At 42.3% G+C, this 20512-nt stretch overlaps 1 protein-coding gene across 1 annotated transcript in view; it reads left to right on the forward strand.

The window, feature by feature from the left end:
• The window catches only part of LOC134535441 (signal recognition particle subunit SRP68), a 46690-nt gene that overhangs the window by 24382 nt on the left and 1796 nt on the right, over positions 1-20512 (forward strand). Inside the window, exons 7-9 of the mRNA XM_063374542.1 lie at positions 7248-7487; positions 8786-8935; positions 16568-16725. Of these exons, the coding sequence (XP_063230612.1) occupies positions 7248-7487; positions 8786-8935; positions 16568-16725 (548 nt within the window). The remainder of the gene's footprint in view (positions 1-7247; positions 7488-8785; positions 8936-16567; positions 16726-20512) is intronic.

A 20512-nucleotide genomic window follows, 5' to 3' on the forward strand; every position in this document is an offset into this window, starting at 1 on the left:
GGCCAACCTGGACGTGAGTACCACCTGCTGGTCTCTACTCACCATGTGATATTACCTCTGATGAGACTTGTACAGTCACGGCCAGGGAGACCTGCTGGCCAACCTGGACGTGAGTACCACCTGCTGCTCTCTACTCACCATGTGATATTACGTCTTATGAGACTTGTACAGTCACTGCCAGGGAGACATGCTGGCCAACCTGGACGTGAGTACCACCTGCTGCTCTCTACTCACCATGTGATGTTACCTCTGATAAGACTTGTACAGTCACTGCCAGGGAGACATGCTGGCCAACCTGGACGTGAGTACCACCTGCTGGTCTCTACTCACCATGTGATATTACCTCTGATAAGACTTGTACAGTCACTGCCAGGGAGACATGCTGGCCAACCTGGACGTGAGTACCACCTGCTGATCTCTACTCACCATGTGATATTACCTCTGATGAGACTTGTACAGTCACGGCCAGGGAGACCTGCTGGCCAACATGGAAGTGAGTACCACCTGCTGCTCTCTACTCACCATGTGATGTTACCTCTGATAAGACTTGTACAGTCACTGCCAGGGAGACCTGCTTGCCAACCTGGACGTGAGTACCACCTGCTGGTCTCTACTCACCATGTGATATTACCTCTGATAAGACTTGTACAGTCACTGCCAGGGAGACATGCTGGCCAACCTGGACGTGAGTACCACCTGCTGGTCTCTACTCACCATGTGATATTACCTCTGATGAGACTTGTACAGTCACGGCCATGGAGACCTGCTGGCCAACCTGGACGTGAGTACCACCTGCTGCTCTCTACTCACCATGTGATGTAACCTCTGATAAGACTTGTACAGTCACTGCCAGGGAGACATGCTGGCCAACCTGGACGTGAGTACCACCTGCTGGTCTCTACTCACCAAGTGATATTACCTCTGATAAGACTTGTACAGTCACTGCCAGGGAGACATGCTGGCCAACCTGGACGTGAGTACCACCTGCTGGTCTCTACTCACCATGTGATATTACCTCTGATGAGACTTGTACAGTCACGGCCAGGGAGACCTGCTGGCCAACCAGGACGTGATACCACCTGCTGCTCTCTACTCACCATGTGATATTACCTCCGATGAGACTTGTACAGTCACTGCCAGGGAGACATGCTGGCCAACCTGGACGTGAAAACCACCTGCTGCTCTCTACTCACCATGTGATGTTACCTCTGATAAGACTTGTACAGTCACTGCCAGGGAGACATGCTGGCCAACCTGGACGTGAGTACCACCTGCTGCTCTCTACTCACCATGTGATGTTACCTCTGATAAGACTTGTACAGTCACTGCCAGGGAGACATGCTGGCCAACCTGGACGTGAGTACCACCTGCTGGTCTCTACTCACCATGTGATATTACCTCTGATGAGACTTGTACAGTCACGGCCAGGGAGACCTACTGGCCAACCTGGACGTGAGTACCACCTGCTGCTCTCTACTCACCATGTGATATTACGTCTTATGAGACTTGCCAGTCACTGCCAGGGAGACATGCTGGCCAACCTGGACGTGAGTACCACCTGCTGCTCTCTACTCACCATGTGATATTACCTCCGATGAGACTTGTACAGTCACTGCCAGGGAGACATGCTGGCCAACCTGGACGTGAGTACCACCTGCTGCTCTCTACTCACCATGTGATGTTACCTCTGATCAGACTTGTACAGTCACTGCCAGGGAGACATGCTGGCCAACCTGGACGTGAGTACCACCTGCTGCTCTCTACTCATTATGTGATGTTACCTCTGATAAGACTTGTACAGTCACTGCCAGGGAGACATGCTGGCCAACCTGGACGTGAGTACCACCTGCTGGTCTCTACTCACCATGTGATATTACCTCTGATGAGACTTGTACAGTCATGGCCAGGGAGACCTGCTGGCCAACCTGGACGTGAGTACCACCTGCTGCTCTCTACTCACCATGTGATATTACGTCTTATGAGACTTGTACAGTCACTGCAAGGGAGACATGCTGGCCAACCTGGACGTGAGTACCACCTGCTGCTCTCTACTCACCATGTGATGTTACCTCTGATAAGACTTGTACAGTCACTGCCAGGGAGACATGCTGGCCAACCTGGACGTGAGTACCACCTGCTGGTCTCTACTCACCATGTGATATTACCTCTGATGAGACTTGTACTGTCACGGTGAGGGAGACCTGCTGGCCAACCTGGACGTGAGTACCACCTGCTGCTCTCTACTCACCATGTGATGTTACCTCTGATAAGACTTGTACAGTCACTGCCAGGGAGACATGCTGGCCAACCTGGACGTGTGTACCACCTGCTGCTCTCTACTCACCATGTGATGTTACCTCTGATAAGACTTGTACAGTCACTGCCAGGGAGACATGCTGGCCAACCTGGACGTGAGTACCACCTGCTGGTCTCTACTCACCATGTGATATTACCTCTGATGAGACTTGTACAGTCACGGCCAGGGAGACCTGCTGGCCAACCTGGACGTGAGTACCACCTGCTGCTCTCTACTCACCATGTGATATTACGTCTTATGAGACTTGTACAGTCACTGCCAGGGAGACATGCTGGCCAACCTGGACGTGAGTACCACCTGCTGCTCTCTACTCACCATGTGATGTTACCTCTGATAAGACTTGTACAGTCACTGCCAGGGAGACATGCTGGCCAACCTGGACGTGAGTACCACCTGCTGGTCTCTACTCACCATGTGATATTACCTCTGATAAGACTTGTACAGTCACTGCCAGGGAGACATGCTGGCCAACCTGGACGTGAGTACCACCTGCTGATCTCTACTCACCATGTGATATTACCTCTGATGAGACTTGTACAGTCACGGCCAGGGAGACCTGCTGGCCAACATGGAAGTGAGTACCACCTGCTGCTCTCTACTCACCATGTGATGTTACCTCTGATAAGACTTGTACAGTCACTGCCAGGGAGACCTGCTTGCCAACCTGGACGTGAGTACCACCTGCTGGTCTCTACTCACCATGTGATATTACCTCTGATAAGACTTGTACAGTCACTGCCAGGGAGACATGCTGGCCAACCTGGACGTGAGTACCACCTGCTGGTCTCTACTCACCATGTGATATTACCTCTGATGAGACTTGTACAGTCACGGCCAGGGAGACCTGCTGGCCAACCTGGACGTGAGTACCACCTGCTGCTCTCTACTCACCATGTGATGTAACCTCTGATAAGACTTGTACAGTCACTGCCAGGGAGACATGCTGGCCAACCTGGACGTGAGTACCACCTGCTGGTCTCTACTCACCAAGTGATATTACCTCTGATAAGACTTGTACAGTCACTGCCAGGGAGACATGCTGGCCAACCTGGACGTGAGTACCACCTGCTGGTCTCTACTCACCATGTGATATTACCTCTGATGAGACTTGTACAGTCACGGCCAGGGAGACCTGCTGGCCAACCAGGACGTGATACCACCTGCTGCTCTCTACTCACCATGTGATATTACCTCCGATGAGACTTGTACAGTCACTGCCAGGGAGACATGCTGGCCAACCTGGACGTGAAAACCACCTGCTGCTCTCTACTCACCATGTGATGTTACCTCTGATAAGACTTGTACAGTCACTGCCAGGGAGACATGCTGGCCAACCTGGACGTGAGTACCACCTGCTGCTCTCTACTCACCATGTGATGTTACCTCTGATAAGACTTGTACAGTCACTGCCAGGGAGACATGCTGGCCAACCTGGACGTGAGTACCACCTGCTGGTCTCTACTCACCATGTGATATTACCTCTGATGAGACTTGTACAGTCACGGCCAGGGAGACCTACTGGCCAACCTGGACGTGAGTACCACCTGCTGCTCTCTACTCACCATGTGATATTACGTCTTATGAGACTTGCCAGTCACTGCCAGGGAGACATGCTGGCCAACCTGGACGTGAGTACCACCTGCTGCTCTCTACTCACCATGTGATGTTACCTCTGATAAGACTTGTACAGTCACTGCCAGGGAGACATGCTGGCCAACCTGGACGTGAGTACCACCTGCTGGTCTCTACTCACCATGTGATATTACCTCTGATGAGACTTGTACAGTCACGGCCAGGGAGACCTGCTGGCCAACCTGGACGTGAGTACCACCTGCTGCTCTCTACTCACCATGTGATATTACCTCTGATGAGACTTGTACAGTCACTGCCAGGGAGACATGCTGGCCAACCTGGACGTGAGTACCACCTGCTGGTCTCTACTCACCATGTGATATTACCTCTGATGAGACTTGTACAGTCACTGCCAGGGAGACATGCTGGCCAACCTGGACGTGAGTACCACCTGCTGGTCTCTACTCACCATGTGATATTACCTCTGATGAGACTTGTACAGTCACTGCCAGGGAGACATGCTGGCCAACCTGGACGTGAGTACCACCTGCTGGTCTCTACTCACCATGTGATATTACCTCTGATAAGACTTGTACAGTCACTGCCAGGGAGACATGCTGGCCAACCTGGACGTGAGTACCACCTGCTGGTCTCTACTCACCATGTGATATTACCTCTGATGAGACTTGTACAGTCACGGCCAGGGAGACCTGCTGGCCAACCTGGAAGTGAGTACCACCTGCTGCTCTCTACTCACCATGTGATGTTACCTCTGATAAGACTTGTACAGTCACTGCCAGGGAGACATGCTGGCCAACCTGGACGTGAGTACCACCTGCTGGTCTTTACTCACCATGTGATATTACCTCTGATAAGACTTGTACAGTCACTGCCAGGGAGACAGGCTGGCCAACCTGGACGTGAGTACCACCTGCTGCTCTCTACTCACCATGTGATGTTACCTCTGATAAGACTTGTACAGTCACTGCCAGGGAGACATGCTGGCCAACCTGGACGTGAGTACCACCTGCTGCTCTCTACTCACCATGTGATGTTACCTCTGATAAGACTTGTACAGTCACGGCCAAGGAGACATGCTGGCCAACGCGGACGTGAGTACCACCTGCTGCTCTCTACTCACCATGTGATATTACCTCTGATGAGACTTGTACAGTCACTGCCAGGGAGACATGCTGGCCAACCTGGACGTGAGTACCACCTGCTGCTCTCTACTCACCATGTGATATTACCTCTGATAAGACTTGTACAGTCACTGCCAGGGAGACATGCTGGCCAACCTGGACGTGAGTACCACCTGCTGCTCTCTACTCACCATGTGATATTACCTCTGATGAGACTTGTACAGTCACTGCCAGGGAGACAGGCTGGCCAACCTGGACGTGAGTACCACCTGCTGGTCTCTACTCACCATGTGATATTACCTCTGATAAGACTTGTACAGTCACTGCCAGGGAGACATGCTGGCCAACCTGGACGTGAGTACCACCTGCTGGTCTCTACTCACCATGTGATATTACCTCTGATAAGACTTGTACAGTCACTGCCAGGGAGACAGGCTGGCCAACCTGGACGTGAGTACCACCTGCTGCTCTCTACTCACCATGTGATGTTACCTCTGATAAGACTTGTACAGTCACTGCCAGGGAGACAGGCTGGCCAACCTGGACGTGAGTACCACCTGCTGCTCTCTACTCACCATGTGATGTTACCTCTGATAAGACTTGTACAGTCACTGCCAGGGAGACATGCTGGCCAACCTGGACGTGAGTACCACCTGCTGGTCTCTACTCACCATGTGATATTACCTCTGATAAGACTTGTACAGTCACTGCCAGGGAGACAGGCTGGCCAACCTGGACGTGAGTACCACCTGCTGCTCTCTACTCACCATGTGATGTTACCTCTGATAAGACTCTTACAGTCACTGCCAGGGAGACATGCTGGCCAACCTGGACGTGAGTACCACCTGCTGCTCTCTACTCACCATGTGATGTTACCTCTGATAAGACTTGTACAGTCACGGCCAAGGAGACATGCTGGCCAACGCGGACGTGAGTACCACCTGCTGCTCTCTACTCACCATGTGATATTACCTCTGATGAGACTTGTACAGTCACTGCCAGGGAGACATGCTGGCCAACCTGGACGTGAGTACCACCTGCTGCTCTCTACTCACCATGTGATATTACCTCTGATAAGACTTGTACAGTCACTGCCAGGGAGACATGCTGGCCAACCTGGACGTGAGTACCACCTGCTGCTCTCTACTCACCATGTGATATTACCTCTGATGAGACTTGTACAGTCACTGCCAGGGAGACATGCTGGCCAACCTGGACGTGAGTACCACCTGCTGCTCTCTACTCACCATGTGATATTACCTCTGATAAGACTTGTACAGTCACTGCCAGGGAGACATGCTGGGCAACCTGGACGTGAGTACCACCTGCTGCTCTCTACTCACCATGTGATATTACCTCTGATAAGACTTGTACAGTCACTGCCAGGGAGACATGCTGGCCAACCTGGACGTGAGTACCACCTGCTGCTCTCTACTCACCATGTGATATTACCTCTGATAAGACTTGTACAGTCACTGCCAGGGAGACATGCTGGCCAACCTGGACGTGAGTACCACCTGCTGCTCTCTACTCACCATGTGATATTACCTCTGATAAGACTTGTACAGTCACTGCCAGGGAGACATGCTGGCCAACCTGGACGTGAGTACCACCTGCTGGTCTCTACTCACCATGTGATATTACCTCTGATGAGACTTGTACAGTCACGGCCAGGGAGACGTTTTCTTTATATTTTAGTTCCTAACTCTTGTGGCTTTCACAATAGTGACTTTTGAAAATGGTAGCTCATCTAATGATTTAGTTATTTTATTTTCCAGTGAAATAAAAAATTTTGTCCGACATTGCGGTTATCTCGCTACATGAATCGTCTAAACATTTTTTACTGTTATGTTAGTACCAACTTTTTCACCTTGAATATAAGGACACAATATTTTCCTGTACCATTTTTGATTACTGATCGAAATCCTGGTAAAGATTATCCTTATGTGTAATATGGCTTTGTTTCTATGTTACCTTCAGGATGGCTTTCATCTCCTGCTCCATTTTCTGGCACTACTTTTGTTGTTTCTTTTGGTCAACCTGGGTTTGTGTTGTAGTCACTGGTAGTGCTGATATGGTACTGGTACTGTGTTGTAGTCACTAACAATGCTGAAATGGACAGACATTGTGACAGTTCATCAGGAGATGGTGTAGTCCTAGTGTAGCCTGTAGTAGTTTGTAAGTACCTGCTATACAATGAGGTTATCTTGTTGCAGTCGCTGATAGTGCAGACACGGGAGCGTGGTGTGGCAGACCATCAGGAGGTGGTGTGGCGAGGCCGTGCGGTCGTTGTGCGGCCTGAGCGAGTGCGTTTGTTCCTGATGGCCAACCAAGATGCAGATAAGTCGCTGGGGCGGTTGACGGACAACACAGAAAAGATTTCTCTCCTTGAGACACTGCTTATGGATTGCAAGGATGCCATTTCGTCAGTGCGTGATGAACTAAAGTCAGACCAGGTGCGTTACATATTTGAATTAACTCACACTTCTTTGTATCTGCAACCTTATAACTTTTTTTAGTTTTGTTACTGTATTGTTTGTTTTGGTGTATGTGTTTTATTTAACATAATATTTACATAACTTGTATGTTTTTACAGTATTATTTGTAATTTTGATAATGAATTGCATTTATTTTTTACAAAAAAAAATGTATTTATTGTGATATTAGCCATTAATTGATTATTACTAATGGTTGTTTTGCCTTCCCCCTCCCACCCCCATAATCTTTAAGAAAGTTCTTTACTTTAAAAAAATAACATTTAAAGTTATGGTATTTCTTTTGGACACTGGTGTTTGTAGGCCTTTTTCTGACAAACGACATTTTGATACTTCAAGTAGTTTTTTTATTATATCAAATGGTTAAGTTAGGTATAAATATAATAATGTGATATTGTAAAATAGTTTGGTTTGTATAGGTTAGGGATATTTAAAATACTGTAAAATCATTAGGTATTACCAATTTAAAATGTATCTAACAATCTCAGCAAAAAACAAGTGCTATGAAGAAGCATTTTATATTTATTAAAATTTTTATTTCTATTACATTATTTCATTTTTGACTCTTGAAACCTTGAATCAGATTCGAGAAAATTTGGGATTCGACTCATTCTAGTTCTAACATAAGAAAACATATTTTCTGATCAGATCAAACTTAATTTACGATATTTGAGGTTATTAATAAACATACCTAAGCTTCTTTCTCTTATTGAACGTTTCCAGAAATATCACACCTTAAGTTGTTACAGGGGTAATATTATTTAAATAAATAAAAAAAAGTAATGGAATCCATTAAATTAGTATTGGTATTTTAAATTTAAATTCAATCTAGATGCAAGTTTAAATTATTCTTTCATAGCTTCATTGGTCCTATAAATATTGGTTTAAAAGATGCACTGCTAGAGTGTTGCTGGTGGTGTCTCTTCAGGGGCAAAAACAAACTGTGCCTACACACTGTCAATTAGTTTGAAATACTTTTTTTTCTTCTTTCATATATACTCCACTTTGCTATGTTATGTTACATGAAAAAGCCTTTGTTTCTATATATCGTAAATAATGCAGTTTTCTTTTGAGTCTCGCTCTGAGCTAACCCCACGGCTTCTCAACTGTGTTGCAGCTAATGCAACAAAAATATAGAGTATGCGCAGTCACTGCCTTACAAGATTGTGAAAAACTGAAAATACATAACATAATTGATAAGTATGATAAGTATGGAGTAGGTAAATGACGGCCTCTAACGAGTGCGTGTCACTGTGCAGGCCAGCAAGGGGCGTGCGGAGGCAGGCGCACCTGTGTCGCCGCTGCAGTACCTGCTGTCCTACCTTGTGCACATCAAGCTGACACGCACCATCCAGCGCACCCTCATCATGGTCGACTCTGCCAGGGCCGCTCTGCTGGCAGACACCGAGGTCAGTCTTGGTCGTCCCTTACACTAGGAACATAGCACCATCATAACAGAGTTACAGTTCCTTGTTAGAGTTTCATGTATGCAGGCACCAAAAGATCTGAAACTTTCAATTTCAATAGCAAGGTTACATTTTTAACAAGGTAGTTATAGTAACGAAATGGGCACACAAATACAGCAGGATGACTACAAATAATATTTATACCAAGTTCATATATATTAATCATTAACCTGAACAATGTCATCAATGACTTGCGCTATCAGGTGCTGTCAAAAGGTTGAAGCGTGCGCCTTACCTCGTCGGTGCCCGCCGGCTCCTCCCCTCCCCTCCCCTCCCCCTTCCCTTCTGACGTACGCGTGATGTAGGCTCCTTCCCTCTCCAGGCCTACTGATTGCTACACTAGTGCCCTCTAGCTGGGGTATATAGCTCTGGTTTCAGCATAAGCTCGGGCTGTTCTGTTCAGGTTCGCGGTTTCGTCGGTGGTGCTGCGATGTCGCCATCCTGACGATGGCAAGCTTCGTTTTCTGGTCGGTAGCTTGCTTTTTGATGTTTGGTAATTTGTGGCCATGCGTACTAAAGTTGCGTTAGTTTTGACACTGAGTTTCTGATTGCCCTTTGACGGCAGGCGTGCCCGTTGTACTACTTTATAGCTGTGTTAGTGGTGACTTGCGGGTCCCATTGTATAGCTTACTTACGTTTTTCGTGTATGCTAATTAGACTTTTTTTTTATTTGGTCGCGCATTTCTCATCCTTAAGGTTCCGTGCTCAGTGATCCTTGTTACGCAGCTCCACGCCCGGACAGTCAGCACTTTTCTTTTGTAATTATTGAATTATATATATACATTTTGATTTGTTCAAGCACTGTTACTTACGCGCTATTAGAATCGACGGTTTTACGTATTTGTTTGAGGGTTCATGTACTCACCCACGTGGGTATTGTAACTGCTATTGAATGGGCATGCAAGTGTAGGTAATCCCATATCTGAGAATAGTACCGTATTTACTCGCGTAAAGGCCCCCCTTTTTTTCCAAATTTTCGACTCCAAAAAAGGGGAGGGGGCCTATACGCAAATTTAGATGAAAAAATAATTTTTCTTTTTTCAGGTATGAAAAAAGTAACATTTAATAAAAGCAAAATTAAGTAACGCCACAACTTATTTAAACGCCCATTAAATTTTGATTAAATGAAACAGCTGGCGGAACGACTGGCAAGTCTTGCGTCTTTGTTCTAATGAGGGAGGGTGGGGGAGGCAGCGACGCGGCAGGAGGGAGAGAGAGGCAGCGAGTCCGCAGGGGGGAGAGAGGCAGAGGCGTGGCTTAACCTCCCTCCTGCCAGCTAGCCAGCCAACCAGACAAAGGAGTGTTAGAAATACCAGTCCTTCACTTCCCCTCTTCTTCCCCTCTTCTTCTCCGACAACACTGCACATCAACACAAGCGCGCGAGTCCAGCTTTCTTTATCTTTATGTCGTTTGAGATACGACTAACTGCGTACGTCTGTCACGCCTCACGACAGTCCTACTGAGAGCGGACAAACTATAATGCCAGTCTCTGTATCACTGCCGCTTACAAAATCACATCCCGCCGCTCACAATAGTTGGCTTGCTGTTTGATACATGCCAAGCTGCCCTGCCCTCAGATAAACCCAGAAAAACATGGTTTTAAATTTTTTCTCAAAAATGTTTACAAAACAAGGAGGGGGGCGTATACGCGGCGGGGCCTTTACGCAAGAAAATACTGTATGTACTGCAGAAATCTTATTGTTACAGCATTTTATATTTGTTTTAAAATTAATGGTGTCATTGTGCCATATTGCCCTTAAACACTCCTCTTTGGAGAAGGTTGAATGTAACGTAACTAAGCCTCTTGGCACTTACTGGATCATACATGCATCGTCTTTTTCTTATGTGCTCTAAAGGTTCTTATTATAGTTTCCTTTTGTCAGAATATTAATGGATTGTATAATACACTTATTTACGCATATTTTTATCATCTTGTTAGCATCTGATATAGTTATATTTTTGAATCTGATTTTATTGGATTCTAATAATTTGAATAAATTTGATACTATATTTTTTCTAATTTTGCCTTTTGCTTTCTTGTTCACGATTAGTCTACCACACATTACGCTCTGTGTGCCCCTAACAGAAGGGCGCGCACTGTTGGTATAGTGCTGAGGTACCTTGCTTCCCCCCACCATGATACTTCAACGTAAAAGCTGACATTTTGAGTAGGGTCACTACTCCAGCAGGCGAATATGTTGTGGCCTACAAAATCAGCAACTCTAATTTAAACCACCTACAGAAGGGCTCAACTAATGGAACAAAGCAAAGGCCAGAGGCAGTACTGGTGATAATCTCCAAAGCTCGAAGCTGGAATGCCGCAAATAGAATTATGAACGTCCCCCGCAACCAGTCCGTTGATGCCAAACTTTAACAAAACAAAAGGAATTAATCACGGAAAGCACTATCCTCCTGGTTAGCATAATGGTCAGACTTTTACGTCTATGGAAACACTCAAATCTTTTGTTCAGCTCAAAAATACTTTTCAGTTCCATTAAAAGTTACTGTCCAAGATTCTTGAATGAAAAAAAAATCTCTCAAATACTTTTACTGTATTTAACTGTTTGTTTATTTTACTTTAAGTAAATTTCACAGAGAACAATAAGTGCCATTCCAGATTATTCACAAAAAAAAAACTGTCGTGGAGGCTGGTGTCGCTGCTTAAGTAACTGGGCACCCTTCTCGAACCGACGAGAGCAGATTTGACGAGTCGCGTCATCCCGGGCCGACCCGACGCCCGAACAGTCAAGAAGGGTGGGGTCCATCATCGCCAATCTGCGCAGCATCCCGCGGAATTCCCAAGGTTGCTCAGCGATAGATAACGGTGCCGAGGCAAGACGATACGTGGAGTGTGGTGTGGATGGACCCTTGTAATCCAGCCAGGCACGCGTGGCATGCCTCACGTCAGTGGAGGCCACGTGATACGTGCATGATGCCAGTGGCCTGGCAGGGCCGCCAGCCAGCTCCGAACCTGGCGCGTGTCGCGGTCCTGTTTGCCTTCGTAACAATACAAACATACACACACAGAGAGAGAAAGCGAAAGTATTTCAGATGGAACACTGACCATCTGAATCATGTTTAATTAAACAAGTTCTACAAACACTGCAAATTACTTCATTGAAATAATGGAAGTAACACCTTTATTATCCACATATTTTTGTATCGTATTACTTCACTGAAATATTTTTGATAGATCAAAAAAATTGGTTGTCTATAAAGTCGGTTTACGAACGATAGTTTAGCGTGACGTCATAACAAAACATTGATGAAATGATTGCATACTTTTATGAATAAAATTGAATCATTTTTATTTTAATAATATTAGAATAAATACTTCAAATTATATTCGTAATCAGATTTTTAAAATTCAAGAATAATTAACCTTTATTGCCGAAATTGTTGTTGTAATAAGCAATGAAAAACACATTAACTTTTCACTTCACTTTATAAACAGTCGACGAAACAGTTCACGTGTAGATGTCTTGTAATTAATTTTAAAAACTGGTGTTTAGCTATAAAGGTTAAATATAATTATGAACAAGTTTCCATATAAATAATCTGTGATCAAATATCTATAATCAATTCTATGAATCACCATAATTTTTTAGTCAATTTAACATAACCTATTATTACTGCAATCACCGACAGTGTAACGGAACAATGAGCATAACGGGACACAGCATAACGGAACAATGAGTGTAACGGGAGACAGCGTAACGGAACAATGTGCGTAACGGAACACTTTTTCGTGCGTGCAGCCGGCGTTCATCGATACATTAGACGTCACGTCAAAAAAATCACAAAACAAATAACTTTTAAATGATATTGAAATATCTGATATTAAAATATTGTAGTTTCTTACAAGACACAGTGAAACCACATGACTCCGTCTTTGGAACGATGATGAAACAAATCACTTTTGCCTCGTTGTGGTCTATGTTCTGCAACTGTGGTCAAACTTATTCTGAAAAAATGTTCTTCGTTATACAAATTAGGGGTGAGCCGATGCCAATTGCCGATTATTAAGATCGGCCGATTTTGGTCATTTTGTCATTTGCATGATCGGCTTCATGCATGCCGATCCTTTTTGCCGATTACCGCTTTCTGAAGACAAAAAAAAATCTCTTTACGTAACACAAAAGTGCCGACATATTTTTTTTTTTTGCTTCAGAACTGTTGCTTGACGTTTTTAAGTAACATTTATGTTACTTGCGTGTTTTAATCTTTTCTGCAGAAAAAATTAAGTAAAGTTATTCTTAAAAAGAAAAAACATTTATGAAAGTACGTTTGTTTAAAAAGAGTCCCGATGCACTAATAATGCAAGAGAGGGCGCTGGCGAGGCATAACGGCCTGAAGGAGCCGGGGAGACACTTGGGTCGACGTCAATTTAATGTCATTTCATGACCGTGAAATATGTTGTGCATATATGTATATATATATATATACCGTGCATATATTTTTTTTTTTACCAACAGTGACCACGTTTTTATCTTTATGCAATACTTTTCAAGTAATTTGGAGCATATTTTACAACCAACCTATAAAAGCACTAATCGATCAAAAAAATCGGCATGATCGGTACCACATTTCTGGCATCGGCATGATCGGCAAATGTGGTGATCGGCTCACCCCTAATACAAATGACTCACTCGTTGAAGACCTACATGAACTTATAATAATGCTAATGGTAAATTAACATAAATACAAGGACATAAAATATTCTCTAAAATTTCTGCAATTACTCAACCTTGGTTCAAGTTTTAAGAACTCAACTCTACTAAAACATGATGTGTAGACTCAACTTGACTTGACTCAAAGGTATAACTACTGTACACTGCTACCCAAAAATTTGCAGACTTATCATCCATCTCTAATTTACAGTGGCTGTGGTACTTTGTTTAATTTAAATAGTCACTTATTGTTTATTTATTTTCGCTTCTCGTGCATCATTAGACAGATGGTAAATTATAGACTTGTATGTTACTTTCAATGATGTATGTTACAAATTTGTAGGATAGGATATTTGTAGCTCATTGTAAGAAACGGTTGTTACTGCAGGGAATTCTACAAAGATTTTGATTATAATAGCGCTTACAAAAGTGTTAAACTGATGTCTGTAGAATAGGATAATGTAAACAAACTTGTAGCTGTGATAATTCAAAAAACCGAAAATAAATTTAAGCAAGAAATAAAAATCATAATTAAAGTTTAGAAATGTAAAATAAACTAACATTAACTATGGACTTAGTGTATTATAATGAAACAGCTGAAGTACTTACCTAATTTGTAATGAATACCTATTAAATCATTTGTGTATCAATCTTTCCTATTTCCTAATGAACTACATTGTAAGAGCTTCAAAATTATTAAGTATATTTAATACTAGATTAGTACAGGTTTATATAAATGGTTTTTCACTTGTGTTTTATTTACATTGACCAAAATTTGATCTATTCAAATTTTTCGAGCTTAAATTAAGTTCAAGTCGAGTACTTAAAACTTAACTCAACTCAAAAGTTTTAATGTACATGCACACCTACTTACAACTTACATTCTAATTTTCAGAAGATGTAATTACTCTTGAAGACATCAGCAATTATACATATTAAACGATATAGCTGTAGTCAGCGTAACGTTGGTTAGAAATATGGAAAAACCTGGAATTACCAGTGAATAATACGCACAGTGAAAAATACCTAGGAATTTATTTATCACTTCGTATATATATATATTTTTTCATCCATATCATAAAAAAGTGTAGAAATGTACAAATTCATTGATGTTCAGTGCACTTACAAAGAGTTATGATGTGAAAAATATATTGTACAGCTAAGGATTGTGATGGGAATATCACAAGGTGCAGTAGGAGGTTTCAGTATCCATAATATTGAGCGTAATCCGTAATCTTCAAAGAAACTAAAACTGTATCTGCTCAAGTTCCATCATTGTAGCAAGGTTTCATGAAGATAATTATTGATTTGTTAAAGAGTATTAATTTGATTTTGATTTCATACATTTTGTTAACTTATTAATTTTACTATGTGCTCTTTTTTTTTATTTCAACAACCAACTAACAGATTAAAGTTTAATAGTGTATAATTGCTTTTTAATTTTTTTGCTGCAAAATACTATTGTAGTTTTAGTAGATAGTGCATGTGTTAGTTTTATAAATTGAACGTAATTATTAGTTTTTTGAGTCACAATTTAAATATCCCTGAAGCAAGGCTAGCTCATAATTTCATTTACGGAATTGCCTTGCATGGCTGTGAAGCTATGTATATACGTAATCAAAGAGTCACCCACTGTGCATCATTCCAATTTTCTTAATATAGGGTGTCTACCAACCATGAAAACTGAGAAAATGGCAGGCACTTGTGACTGGTAACTAAATGGGAAAAAACCTTGAATTTCTAAGTGATCCTGGAAATGTTATATTGGTAACATAACATTCTTTCCTCTTTAAGACGTGTGAGACTTAGCTTCATAATTTTGTTTGCCATTCTACGTCACCAGGCTGATAGTGACTGTCTTTGTGAGTGAATGCATGATGGAATCACACTAGCATAACAGCGTGACATGTAAGATGCAATGCAACAGAAAATATCCTGGTGCTTGCCTGCCCCTTCCGCCCTACTGTTTTATCTTCTGCCAGTAATACTTATCTTGACAGTTCAAGCAATTATCTTTGACCCATGGGCTTACAAAATAAGGTCGCTTCACAGTGCAAAAAAAGAATGTTTGCCTCCTTTTACCCAACTTGATGTATACTGAACGCTGGCTGCGTGCCTTTATTCCCTGCATTTCCCTTCACCTCTTGCTTGCCGTAACACAACAAAGCAATGTCTCTGTGCTTAATCTTCTTGACCTCTCTGTAGTGGCTCATGGCTAATAAATATTGTAATGAAAATTTATTTAATTTTTGTATGAGATCTATGAGATCTGTGTCAGATGGACATCATGTTCATTAAAAGATACATTTGCACATGTTATTGCTGAATGGCTGTTTGGATGAGCTCATTAGTGACATCATTGATGAAAATATTAAAAAGAAGTTCCACCTTGAGGAACACCTGAGCAAGCAAGATATAAATTTGAATTAAAATTATTAATTGAAACATAAGACTTTGTATCCTTAAAGTAACTAGAAAACAATATTAGATATTTATCAGTTAACCCAAAGTTGGATAGTTTACAAAGTAATATGTTGTGGTTAACAGTATCAAATGCTTTTCCCAGATCAAAATATGTAATAAGAATCCACCTGACCATGTGAAATAACTTTAGCATAAATAGGATTTAGAAAAGTTAGCAAATTATTAATCGTAATTGGACCACTTCAAAAGCCATGTTGACTGTTAGAAATTTTGTTCTTGACATTGAATTCAAGATCTTTTTTATTTCTATTGGTCACACAGAACAGCATAAACAGCAATGCTCCTCTCATCCTGCCGCTTCCATGTCTTCACACTTGCCATTTTAGATATTCCGTTGTGTGATTTACATATCCATTTTAGTGATCCGTGTTTGCTTCCGTTTTATTGTTGAGCAAGCCAGTGTGTGCTGTGTGCACATCAGGGCAGCGAAGGACGTAAAGCACGGCCCCAGGACATGACCCGGCTCTACGAGATTGTTCTGCAGAACTACGCGGAGCTACAGCAGCTGCCCGGCCTAGAGACAGACGCTGAATACCAGCGCGGGCTCGAGGCAGATATCCAGGCCTACCGAGCCTTCAGGTGAGTTTCACAAGTGCACGTAGCTGGGTCTGGATAGTAAATATGTACATCCAGGAGCTATTGTCCATTTTTATAAGTATTGAGCTGCATAAATATTGTGTCTTTAGTGGACCTTATAAAGGTAATTTCTACACTTGATAGAAATCGGTTTATTTATTTTATTCACGCTTAACATTTTCATCAGTTTAAATTATGGTTCATTTATTCTATGCAATTGTGTGTGATTTGAAAAGTATTTTGCTTTGTCTATGATTATGATTTTATCTTTGGTCATAAACCTTAAATTTTATTTTAATTCATTTTTTTCTCTGCATTTGTAAAGAATAGGAGTTTTCATTACTTAATTTCTGGTCAAACAGTTCATGTTTTGTCAAAATTTAGAGAATTGCGTTGTTATTAACAAGATAGAGAAAAAGGTTCTTTTAGAATGTTCGTCAGGAAGCACGTTTTAAGTTAGATTCTCCAAATATCTACTACAAGAAATATGATGATATGAAATATTTCAAGCTGGATTGCTGAAAATTAGAGAAGATTTATTGATATTTGCAAGAAATTAAGTGGATTTATGTAAAATTATTTACGAAGAATTACTAGTTATTATTAACGAGTCCTGAACCATTAGCTGCTGATATCGACGTGTAGAAAAGAACTTACCAGGAATATATAATTTTGAGGATAATCTAAAATTGACCTGCGAAAGAATAATCGACATATCCAATAAAGGTTTGATGTCCGAGTCTACTTCTGTCCTGTCCAACAACGACTGACTGAAGGAAGGTGTGGAAGAACATTTCAACTCGACGATGGAGTATCCAGAGGACGATCCGTGAGCCAGTCTGACGACCAGCCCCAGGAGACTGTTCGAGAGGAGTGCCCGAAGGACTGTTTCTACCAGTAACGAGAGTGATGGAGGTCGCTGTACGTTGATCGCGCCGTGCAGTGGTCACTGAGTATTGCCTATTTTCCCTGGTGTGGTTTGCTGAAACCGAGGTTGGTATGTCCCAGTCCCGTCACGTCGCTGTATAAACTTTCGTCGTTACGTTCAAGATTTCTATCCACGTTAATAAACAATTATTCATTCAAAGAGACTTAAAGAATTGAAAGTTTAAACTAAAATTGTAACTCCTATTCTGCATACATACTAACTTGGCTAATTTAATTTATTTTATATTATACCGGGATCCCAGTATTAGTTTTAGACGTAGTACATGATTGGAATTCATTTTGGAGTTAGTAACTATTGAGTAGGTTTTTATTCTGTTGGAGTACGTTTTCACTGGAACCCAGAGGTTTGCTCACCGTCTGATTACTAAACGGCACACACTCATATATAATAATTATTGATTTTAGCTTATTGTAACTTTCAACATGAACTAAACTTAAAAGGAGGGATAATTTTTAGTTTTTTTGATCTGAAGTAACTGATTTACACCTTTGCCTAAATATTAATATTAGGAACTTGATTACTACTTTGCACTTGGATTGATGAGTAACTAAAACCCCTGAAAGAATTCCAATTATCTTAGATTAGCAAATAATTTTACTTATACTATAGTGTGACTTATTAATTCTGTGAATTGAATATGTTGTATGATTGTTATGTCAACGATACAACAACACTTTGATAATACACTACCATTTGTTACAGATATCACATACTATTATTTACCACAGATAAAATACTTACACTAAGAAATATTTTCAGTTTGGATTCTAGTAGGGTTAATTTACACTTCAATTCGTTCATCCTGGCAGGACCCAACATATTGTTACGATTGCGCTTGGCTGCAGTGCTTGGCATCGCCGCACTCGTTCGGCCTGTCTGCGCCCCCTTCCACCCGCATCCTCTCCCTGGTATCTCGTGTCATACTGTCTCGCAACATCCTGACCGTCGCAGCGCGCACCTGCCTCAGATTGAGTTACTTAAAAGAGGCTGCACTGCGGAATAAAAGGACTCAGACATGTTTATCGGCGCGTTTTGTGGGAACCCGATGCGTGTTGCGTTTATCGGCGTTCTTTGAGCAGCCGCCGCGTCCTTCGAGGACTCACGACGCGTTTCTGGGCATTTCGACGGCGAAGGTCGCGCGATATCTCGGAAACATGCCCGATTGTTCTGGATGGGAACCCAAGGGCTATATAAGGAGGTTGGGCCGACCTTCGAGAGGAGTTCAGTGGGGAGTTCTCCCGCGGCAGAGTTTCCAGGCGATAGTGCCGCGGGTGCGGCAGAGTGGCGAAGTCCTTGGACGAAGATTCCAGGGCAGGGAGTGAGTGAGTTCAGTGGAGTCGGGAGTTTCCGGGCGATAGAGTCGCAGGCGCGGCGGAGTCCCGAGTGAAGTTGCGAGCGAGTCGTCATGTGGGATCTCGGCGAAGGGTGTGACGGCGGCGGCGAAGTGCGGCGACGGAGTCCCGCGGCAGAGACCCACGAGGGGTGCTGCAGTGAGAGTTGCGCCGGAAGTGCGGCCCAGCGAGGTGTGTGAAACGAATGACTGGGGAATTGACATTTCTTTAGGTGTAAATAATTATCTGCCAATTTAGAAGATTATTTGTAAGTGACAAGTAGTGGTAATAAATAAAACTGTGTGTGTGAAATAAAATCTATTAATTGGGCTATCCTTTACGAACCCGCGGTAAATCGTAACAATATGTTAGGAAATTGATAATAAATAATTAAAAATTTCCGTTTGACACATTAGTGGGTTCCGTCCAACTTGTGCAAATATTTGAATATGCGAATATGAATAGTTTATTATTCATATTATATTCAACCTCAAATACTAACACTTCATGCTTGTTTTGCACAAAACACATATCTTTATTAAAATAACTTTCAGGCATATACTTCATTCTTACCTATTCAAGTATGTAACATGATACCGAAGATATATTTTCCATGGTACTGTATTGTATACAATAATGCTATGTATGTACTTGGTTTAATATATTTTGTGATACTTTTTTTTATATTTAATTAATTTAAATATTAATTTTATTTATGTATAATTGTAACAACCCTACAAAACTTTCTAACACAGAACTGTTTTGCAAGGTAGTTGCTAGTTCATAGGCCTGTGCAACTATTACAATTTTTAATATCATAACATATAGTTGTATTGTTCATATTTGATTCAATTTAAAATACTAACACTTCGAAAAAAAAATATTCAGTTGTTTACGAATATGGTTCTGCGTGATCTCGAAAATTTCCACAGGATTTAAGTAATGTTTTAGGGTTATTTATGTGGAGTTTTTGTTACATCTGGCCATGTAAATTTTGAGAGGACTAATATAGTAAATCTGGATTTATCACAGTAATTCAGAACCATTACTAACACCCACTTTATCAGCTGAAGTATTTTACTGAGAAGAGTGTTGGGCAGATCATTAAAAATAGATTAGAACTGACAGCATGCTGTTAAGGATTAATGCGTGTCTGTAAAAATCAAAATACTGCGAGGGTGTTAAAGTTGACAGTTGTTCAGATCAGATGGTAGAAACACTAGTTTCGTTCAGGTTGGGCAGCGAAGAAAAAGAACTTGTATGGATCTCATGGAAAACATCTGGTCGCATACTTGCAGCAAAGATTTAAAGTCTAACAACCTACGAGGTTTTTCTGGTGGATAATACACAGTGAACGACCACCCACCTGATGCAGGCTTCCACTCACACTCCTAGCGCAGTGACAGCTCAGGCAATAATTATCTTCTCCCGCCTGGCACAAAAAACAAGTCATACTAAGAAAAGGGGGAGGGGGCAGATGACGACTTCGCCTCTTTTACCAAACACACAC

This window comes from Bacillus rossius, chromosome 8, assembly GCF_032445375.1.
Source record: "Bacillus rossius redtenbacheri isolate Brsri chromosome 8, Brsri_v3, whole genome shotgun sequence".
Classification (NCBI taxonomy): Eukaryota; Metazoa; Arthropoda; class Insecta; order Phasmatodea; family Bacillidae; genus Bacillus; species Bacillus rossius.